The following is a 9,685-nucleotide window of genomic DNA, read 5'->3' as shown; positions in this document are numbered from 1 at the left end:
AAAAAACAATACCTAACTCTATGTTGTCTATAAGAAGCCCACGTTAAAATAGAGACACATCTAGATTAAAAGTAAATCTTCCTCTCCAAGAGTAAATGGAGAAAAATATACCATGTTAGTACCACTATATAGCAGGAGTAGCTATATTAATTTCAGACAGAGCAGACTTCAGAGCAAAAAAAGGTATCAGGGATACAGAGGGCATTACATAATGATAAAGAGGTCAATTCTCCAAGAAGGTAACAATCCTTAACTTGTATATGCCTTGTATTTGAAAGCCTAAAACTATGTGGCAAAAAAAAAAAATGTAGAATTGCAAGAAGACATAGATGAATCCACTACCATAGTTGGAGACTTCAACACCCCTCTATTAGAAATGGACAGATCAGCAGGCATAAAATCAGTAAGGACATAGTCAAACTCAACAACACTGTCAATCAGCTGGATGTAAATGACATTTGTAGACTTCATCCAACAACAGCAGAATACACATCCTTCTTAACCTCACCTGGAAGATCCACCAAGATAGATGACATTCTGGGTCGTAACATACACCTTCAAAGTTTTAAAAAGTAGAAATCATACAATGTCTGTTTTCAGGCCACAGTGGAATTAAAATTAAGGGGAATTACTATGAAATCAATAACAGAAAGATAATCAGAAAATCCCCAAATACATGAAGATTAAATACACTTCTAAACAACGCATGAAGAAGAAATCTCAAGAGAAAATCTTAAAATATTTTGAACTAAATAAAAACACAACCTATCAAAGTTTGTGGGATGCAGGGAAAACAGTGTTTAGAGGAAAATTAATAGCATCAAATGCATATGTTAGACAGGAAGAGACAGGTGCCTGGATGCCTAAGTGGTTGAGCATCTGCCTTCGGTTCAGGTCATGATCCCAGGGTCCTGGGATCAAGTCCCATATAGGGCTCCCCACAGGGAGCCTGCTTCTCCTTCTACTGATATCTCTGCCTCTCTCTGTGTCTATTATGAATAAATAAATAAAATCTTAAAAAAAAAGAAAGGAAGATAAAATCATAATCTAAGTTTCTACCTTAGGAAACTAGAAAAAGAAGAGCAAATTAAATTCAGAGTAAGCAGAAGAAAGACATAATAAGAGAACAGAAATCAGTGAGATTGAAAACAGAATCAGGACGCCTGGGTGGCTCAGCGGTTGGGTGCCTGCCTTTGGCTCAGAGTGTGATCTCACCGTCCTGGGATCGAGTCCCATTGTCAGGCTCCCTGCATGGAGCCTGCTTCTCCCTCTGCTTACGTCTCTGCCTCTCTCTCTCTGTGTCTCTCATGAATAAATAAATAAAATCTTATAAAAAACCCAGAAAATTGATAGACAAACATCAATGATAACAAACGCTGATGCTTTGAAAAGATCAGTAAATTAATAAACCTCTAGCGAGTCAAACTAAGAAAAAAGAATATAAATTACTAATACTAAACATAAAAGAGGGGATATCGTTATAGATCTCACAGACATTTTATTTTAAGGAGAAATTCTTAAAAAAAATTTTTTTTTATTTATTTAAGAGAGAAAGAGAGAGCACCAGCAGGGGGGAAGAAGGAAAAGCAAGCTTCCTGCTGAGCAGGGAGTCTGATGTGGGGCTCAATCCCAGGACCCTGGGATCATGACCTGAGCTGAAGGCAGATACTTAATGGACTGAACCACCCAGGTGCCCAGGTCTCATGGACATCTAAAGGACTATTATGAACAACTTCATGACCACAAATTTAATAAATGAGATGGGCCAAATCCTTGTAAGGTACCATCTGGCAAAACTCACACAGGAAGAAATAGATTATCTGAATAGGTTTGTGTCTATTAAAGAAATTGAATCAATTATTAATAGCCTTCCAGGACAGAAAGCACCAAGCCCAGATGGGTTCTCTGGTGAATTCTACTATACCTTTGAGGAATAAATCATACCAATTCTCTCCAATCTATTTCAGAGGATAGAAGCAGAGGGAATATTTTTTAACTCTTTCTATGAGGACAGCATTGCCCTAATAACAAAACCAAAGTCATTACCAGAAAAGAAAACCATAGACTAATGTCTCTCATGAACACAGAGAAAAAAGTCCTCAACAAAATGTTAGCAACCAAATCCAACAATGTATAAAAAGAATTACAACACAATGACTCTGATATTGTGATTTATAAGAATAATATGTACTTGGTCATTCAGATTATCAAAATATATTTCTAATATATATTTAGTCTTCCTCCATGGTTCCTACCTCACAGCTCCCAAAAATCCTTGGAATTTCCTAAGTGTTGAGAGTGATACTGGACATAATGTTTTTAAAATAATGCATATAAGTATTCTATAGTATGAATATATCACATTTCATTTATCCACTTTCCTTTTGGAGTTATTTTTGTTGCTTCTAAATTTTGCTTATTTTGAACAATGCTGCAATGAACATCTTTGAGCACTAATGGGAGATTTTCTCTAGTGCAGCAGATACTATCATTTCCTCCTCCTTCCTTGCCAATAAAGTCCTGTTTTTTTAAAGATTTTATTTATTTATTCAGAGAGAGAGGCAGAAACATAGGCAGAGGGAGAAGCAGGCTCCCTATGGGGAGCCTGATGCAGGATTCGATCCCAGGACCCCGGGATCATGCCCTGAGCCAAAGGCAGATGCTCAACCACTGAGCCACCCAGGTGCCCTCCTAAAGTCCTGATTTTGCTTGAATATTTTGTACCCAACCACAAGGAATAAATCAGAATTTGTCTAAGACAGAGATTGGCAAAAATTTTTTATAAAAGGCAAATTAGTAAATATTCTAGGTTCACAGGTCATACAGCTTCTGTCACACATGCTCAATTCTGCTGTTAAAATGAGACACAGATGATGTATACACAGATGAGTGTGTTTCAATAAAACTTTATTTACAAAAATAAATCGATTCACCAATGAAGACATACAAATAGCAAATAAGCGTATGTAAAAATGGGAAACGTCATTCTCTATTACGCAAAAGCAAATTAAAACCACAACTACGTATCTATTAGAATGCCTGTAATTTAAAAAAAAAAGTGATAACACCAAATGCTGGAGAAGATGCAGAGAAGCTGAGATCACTCATCTACTGCTTGTGGGAATGCAAAATGGTATAGCCACTCCGGAAACAGTTCGGTAGATTCTTAAAAAACTAGATCTACAACTATCATATGACCCAATAATTGCATTCCTGGGCATTTATCCCAGAAAAACGAAAACTTATGCTCACACAAAGGCCTGGACATGAATGCGTATAGCAGGTTTATTTTCCCTGGCCCCAAACTGGAAATGACCCAAATGTTCTTTGATGAGTGAATGATTTAACAAATTATGGTCTATCCATACCACGTAATCAGTATCTTTACAGTGGTGATGGATACATGAACCTACACAGAGGATTAAATTGTACAGAAGTTAACATATGCACACATATACAAACTCCAAGCACAAGTAAAACTGGGGAAATCTGAATAACAGCAGTGGATTATATCAATGTCAATATACTGGCTATGGTATGATATTAGAGTTTTGCCATCTATTACCATTGGGGAACACTGGGCAAAGTGTAGAAGGGATCTTTATATTATTTCAATAATTGCATGAGAATCTATAATTATTCAATACAAATTTCTTTTTAAAATATCAGATGGCTCAGTCAGTTAAGTGGCTGACTCTTGATTTCAGCTTAGGTCATGATCTCAGGGTCCTGGGATCCAGCCCAGGCTCCTTGCTCAGCAGGGAGTCAGCTTCAGGATTCTTACTCTGTCTGCCCCCAACACCCTCGGGCTTGTGCATGCTTTCTCTTTAAAATAAATAAATAAATAGGGTGCCTGGGTAGCTCAGTCAGTAAATTGGCTGCCTTCGGCTCAGCTCATGATCTCAGGGTCCTGGGGTGGAGCCCCACATGAGGCTCCCTGCTTAGCAGGAAGCCTGCTTCTCCCTCTTCTGCTCCTCCTGCTTGTGCACACACACACTCTCTGTGTCAAATAAATAAATAAATAAATAAAATCCTTTTTTTTTTTTTAAGATTTTATTTATTTATTCATGAGAGACACAGAGAGAAAGAGAGGCAGAGACACTGGCAGAGGGAGAAGCAGGCTCCATGCAGGAAGCCTGACATGGGACTTGATGCCAAGTCCCCAGGATCAGGCACCGGGCTGAAGGCAGCGCCAAACCGCTGAGCCACCCGGGCTGCCCAAATAAATAAAATCTTAAATAAATAAATAAATAAATAAATAAATAAATCTTTGTTAAAAATTACTTTAAAAGCACAAAATAAAAACACAAAACAAGACGGAAGGTTGAATTTGGCCTGCAGGCCATAGTTTGCCAAACCCTGATAAAGGCAATAACGGTGAGGCAGAGACTGTCAGCTCTCCCTTTTGGTAACAGAGCTTTAACATATATTAGCTAGGGACAGTGCTGCTTAGCTAAAAGACTACATTTCCCAGCATCCCATGTAGGTGTGGCCTTGTGAAATGAAGGTGTTAAATGGTAATTCTGGGAATGTAAGAAGTGTGGTGGGAATTCAAGAGGCTATGTTGGATCATGAGACAGTGTGTTGTGTCTCCAAAGGCTCTAGGGATGAATCTTTCCTTGCTTCTCTCCCAGCTTTTGGTGGTTTTCAGCATTCCTTGGTGCTCCTTGGTTTGTGCCAGCATGACTCCAGTCTCTGCCTCCCGTTGGTGTCTGTACAAATTTCCATTGTATAAGGAAACCAGTCATTGGATTAGGTCCCCACCTCCCTAATTCCATATGACCTCATCTTAACTTGTTTACACTTGCAAAGAAAGATCCTACCTTCCATTAAGGTCGAATTCATAGCTTTCAGTTGGGGATGAACTTGTGAGAACTTCTGAAAACACAATTCAGCCCAGTACATGTGTGATATCTGGAGCTGTGGCGGCCAGCTTACTGCCGTGAGATAATCCTGAGGGCTAAAATCAACATAGTAAGGATGGTGGAGCAGAAGCATAGGCATAGTCTGATTCTTAATGAAAATTTGCACTCTAAACCCAATCTTAAATTTCCCTTTCTCTGGATTAGGGATTGACACACTTTTTCTATACAGGGCCAGAGGGTAATATTTTAGATGTTGCAGGCCATACAATTTCTGTTGCAACTACTTAACTCTGCTGTCACAGCACAAAAGCAGCCAGAAATAATGCCTAAATGAATGAACATAACTGTGTTTCAATAAAATTATTACAGAAACAGGCAGTTGGCCAACTGGTCCACATACCATAGTTTGCCAACGCCTGCTCTGGACTTGTCAAGCAAATAATAAAAATCCTTATGATTTAAGACTCTACCAGTTGGATTTTCTGTTACTTGTACCAAATACATACTAACTGATACACCCAGGACAGGGTTTCTCACAGGTACTATTGACTTTTTGGGACAGATAATTTGTTATCTGATCATCCAAGGTTGTTAAGTAGCATCCCAAGCCTGTACCCATTAGATGCTTGCAGCACCCTTCAGTTTTGATAACCAAAAAATATCTCCAGACACTGCCAAATGTCTCCTGGGGAGCAAAATTGCTCCTTGTTGAGAAGCACTGATCTGGAAATAGCTAGAAATGGAATCACCTGGTCACAGGGCATGTGTCTGTTCAGCTCTTCCTGGTTTGCCAAACCGCCGTCTCGCATTTACCCTCATTTACCCTTTCAACAGTATAATTTCAAGTCTAGCGATTCACTTGTTTAAACTCAGCTCAGTTGCCTTCAATACAGTGATTATTGCCTGAGCAAAGGACAATATGTCTGAATTTTCACAGCAGGAGTGCAGCTTTAATCAACCCTATGTCTTGTGACTCCAATAATCAAGGCATTAGGTTTTATTTAAGTGAGGTTTACCCTTTACACTTAAAGTATTGATGAGACTATAATTATGGGCTGGTTAATTTTTTTCTCCCCCTGCTGTGGACATTCGTTTGCTGTTTCCTCTTTACTTACAACAAAAAGACCCTTAAGGGAGAGGTATCAAATGAATAATTAGGAGATCCCTGGAGAAAGAGTTACCCTATTTTTTCAGGTATCAGAGGGTGAAAAAGGATAAATGTGAGAGATGAGAGCTGTCCTACTCTGGGTCTATTGAATGGAGGGAACTTTCCTGGGAATAACTGTGATGTAATTGAATATCGGACTCAACTGAAATCTGAGTCCTCTTGTTTTCCCAGTGGGTTTGGGTCAGGGTCCCAGTTCTGTTTCTTAAGTGGATGCTTAATAATCCCAATAGAATAACGAGGACCATAACTAATATTTATTGAGTGCCAAATACTTTGCTCAACACTGATCATTCTCTCTTTTAATCCTCATAGCAAGCCAGTGAGGTAGATACTATGATCACTATTCCTATTTTACAGATGGGAAAGTTGGAGGCTCAGAGAGGTAAAAAAAATACGCCCAAGGCACCTACCTATTACGTGGTGGGGCTAGGGTTCAAACTCAGATCTTTCTGGCTCAGAGTGTCAAACCACTCTGCTGTAACTCTGACTTCGATTCAAGAACTCTGTTGTTCACCAAGCCGACTCCTGGCATCAAATCTGGCCCTGGCATTAATACATGGCTTCAGGAAACACAGCTGTTTGGAGGAGGCAACAGCTGTTCATTCATTTACCACTTCACCAAGCCACACGAATTAAAACACCATAAGGTAAGGCTCACTCAGTCTCAAACACCAGGATAGGTAATTATTGCTTTAATTAAAGAAAAAAATACCCCTCCCCCTCCTGCTCAAAACACTTGAGTATTGATTTCTGTAAGAGGGAAGGGAATGATCGGGGCAGGAAATTTTTGTATGTTCTTGATGATAATTCTATATTGTGTATGTTTGAAAGAGAAAAAGACAAATCAGGATGCTTCCCATTCATTCAGTCCCTCACTCATTCATTGAGTCTGTCTTTCAACGAATATTTACTGAACATCTGTTATGTGCTAAGCCCAGTGTGCAGCACTGGGACACCGTAGGAAACCTTCATGGATGAGAAAAATCTGTCTTATTTCTTTACGAGAGAGAGGCTGCACATCCTTGCATCTTGTAGGGACAGTTTTCTCTGAATAAGGCACTAACTTGATTTCATTAACTATTTCTCGAATCATCCCCTAAAGCCTATCCTCCCTTAAAAACTTCCAGCAGGACATGGAAGAGGAAGAAGGGAACGTGTAAATGGTCCTAGAACTCAGCCCTTCTCAAGAACCCAGGAAAAGGTGCAAGTGCATACCCGCCAGTCAAAGTGGCCATGGTCTGGCAAGTATCTGCTTCTAACTTCCCATTTAGGACATCCCCTGTCCCTCTATTGCTTCTATATTCATCTGCTAGGGCTGCCATAACACAGTGCCACAACACTGGGTGGCTTAAACAACAGAAAATTATTTTCTCAGATAATAATAAAACTCTTAAGGAGTTGGCAGGGCTGGTTTCTCCTGAAGCCTCCCTTCTTGGCTTGCAGATGGCCGCCTCCTAGCACTCCTGGTGTCTCTCCCTCTTTATATCGGGACACAAGGCTTATTGGATTAGGGTCCACCCTCATGACCTAATTAACCTTAATTACCTCTTTAAAGGCCTTGTCTCCCATTATGGTCACCCTGAGGTCCTGGAGGTTAGGGCTTCCACATAGGAATTTTGGGGGAGACACAATTCATTCCGTTAATAGCCTCTCTCCCTCTTCCCAAGTGCCCAGTGGTGACATAATGCTAATGAGCACACACCCTGGAGCCAGACAGCGATGTGACCTTGGATAAGTTCTTTAAACATTTTGCCTCCATTTGTTCATCCCTAATATCCAACTAATAATAGTACCCATCCAATTACCTAGGATTGTTAGGAAGGTAAATAGAGTTAATAGGCCTTAGACCAGTACCAAGTACTAAATAAGTACTATATAAGAGTTTATTAAATTGAACATTTAAAGGAAAAACTCATTTTTTAAAAGATGCTATTTATTTGACAGCACACAAGCAGGGGGAGTGACAGGCAGAGGGAGAGGGAGAAGCAGGTTCCCCCTTCAAGTAGGGAGTCCAAGGTGGGGCTTGATCCCAGGGTCCTGGGATCATGACCTGAGCAGAAGGCAGATACCTAACCGGCTGAGCCACCTAGGCGCCCCCAAAACTCATTTTTACTGAAGTGTTAGGAGGGTGTAATGTTACTGCCCCAAAGAATTTGCCTTTTCTGATTGATACTAATGTCAGTGACGGAACAGCCAATTCACAATAGGGGAATCTTATATAATTGAGGGTGCAGGTCCTGCAACATTCTCCAAAGCAGACTGCTTAGTGACTACATAATCTACTTTAAAATCTTAATAGTAGCCACATTTATTAAATGCTAACAATGCACTGGACACCATGCTGAGAGCTTTACCAGTATGAGCTTTTTTTAAAAAAAGATTTTATTTATTTATTCATGAGAGACACATAGAGAGAGGCACGGACATAAGTAGGGGGAGAAGCAGGCTCCCTGTGGGGAGCCTGATGCAGGACTTGATCCCAGGATCCCAGGATCATGACCTGAGCCAAAGGCAGATGCTCACCACTGAGCCACCCAAGTGTCCCTGAGTATAGGCTTACTTAAGTCTCATAAGGTAGGTACTATTTCCACTTTACAGATGAGAACGTGGAGGTTCCAAAAAGTCTCATTTCTAGGCCAACTTCCCCAGTTCGTGAATGGTAGGGATAGGGCCAAAGAACTCCAGTATGAGCAAATCAGGGACTGTCAGATGTAGAGTATGGAGAGGGGGATGTCTTCTCTTTTCTCCAACTTCCCATCACCCTTCACTTTTCCCTCTGCTGAGTGACACGTCCCCACGGCCAAGGCTGCACTCTCTTTGCTACAGAAAACATCCAAGCGGCTGGGACCCAACCCAGCGCCACCTTGCGAGCCTAGCATTTCAAGGGGGCAGGCTTCCAAACAGGGTAATAATCGTCCCATTAAAATTAATGTCCATGAAGTGAGCCGTTAAAAGCGTGCAGATTAAAAAGGGGGGGAGGGAATTGTTCAATTTAAATCCAAAGGGCTTTTCAAATAGACACTGTATCTTCATTCTTGGAACGCTACACCGGGCAGTGGATCAGGTCCCCTCTGCAAAGACTAGGGGGGATTAAGGAGGTGAGTCCCAGGAGAGTGAGGAAGTGGTGCTGGCCAGAAGCAAAGGGAACCAAGGTTTATTCAGGGCCCGCTGCATGCCAGGTGCTTGGCATACATTTCTCTCATTTAATCTCTGCCCCAATCCTGGGAGGGAGGTATTATTATTCCCAGATTACAGGGGGCAGTATAAAACCATGGTTAAGTGCTTACAGTCTGCAGCATTGCTGCCCTAATTTAGATCCAGGATTATTCTTCACTAACTCTTTGAACTTGGGCAAGAGGCCTTACCTCCCTGTGCCTCAGTTTCTTCATCTGTAAAATAGGATAGTAATAGCACCCACCTCCCCCCTCTCAAGTGTTGGGGGATTTACTTAAGGCAGCCCCGCGGGGACCTGAGCCCCAGAACCTGCACTGAAGGCACTCAGAAGCGGAAGTGTTGATCCTTACTAAAGACAGGAAAAGTCTGGGTGAGGGCAGGGCCCACCAAGATCACACTGCAGAGCTGGGACCTGAGACCTGACCCTGCTGGAGGCCCCGGGAAGTCTCTCTGCAGGACAAACGCAAACCCAAACGAT

The 9,685-nt window shown here is 41.2% G+C and overlaps 1 protein-coding gene across 3 annotated transcripts in view; it reads right to left on the bottom strand.

Annotated features, from left to right (window-relative positions):
- Nucleotides 1–4,272: 4,272 nt before the first annotated feature.
- RNFT2 (ring finger protein, transmembrane 2) overlaps nt 4,273–9,685 on the bottom strand; it is a 96,777-nt gene continuing 91,364 nt past the window's right edge. The window contains exons 12-13 of one of the 3 annotated variants that reach the window (XR_012019252.1): nt 4,824–4,960; nt 4,275–4,712 (exon numbers count right to left, since the gene is read on the bottom strand). Coding sequence is in view for 2 of the 3 variants with exons in the window: in XM_072802665.1 (XP_072658766.1) it covers nt 6,528–6,608 (81 nt within the window). In the remaining variant the exon portion in view is untranslated. Of the gene's footprint in view, nt 4,961–6,490; nt 6,609–9,685 lie in introns of those variants that run through there. The other 2 variants (XM_072802667.1, XM_072802665.1) reach the window with 2 other exon arrangements.

Source organism: Canis lupus, chromosome 27 (assembly GCF_048164855.1).
Source record: "Canis lupus baileyi chromosome 27, mCanLup2.hap1, whole genome shotgun sequence".
NCBI classification, from domain to species: domain Eukaryota; kingdom Metazoa; phylum Chordata; class Mammalia; order Carnivora; family Canidae; genus Canis; species Canis lupus.
The sequence above is the reverse complement of the archived record's forward strand: the minus strand, read 5'-3'. Positions and strand labels throughout refer to the sequence as shown.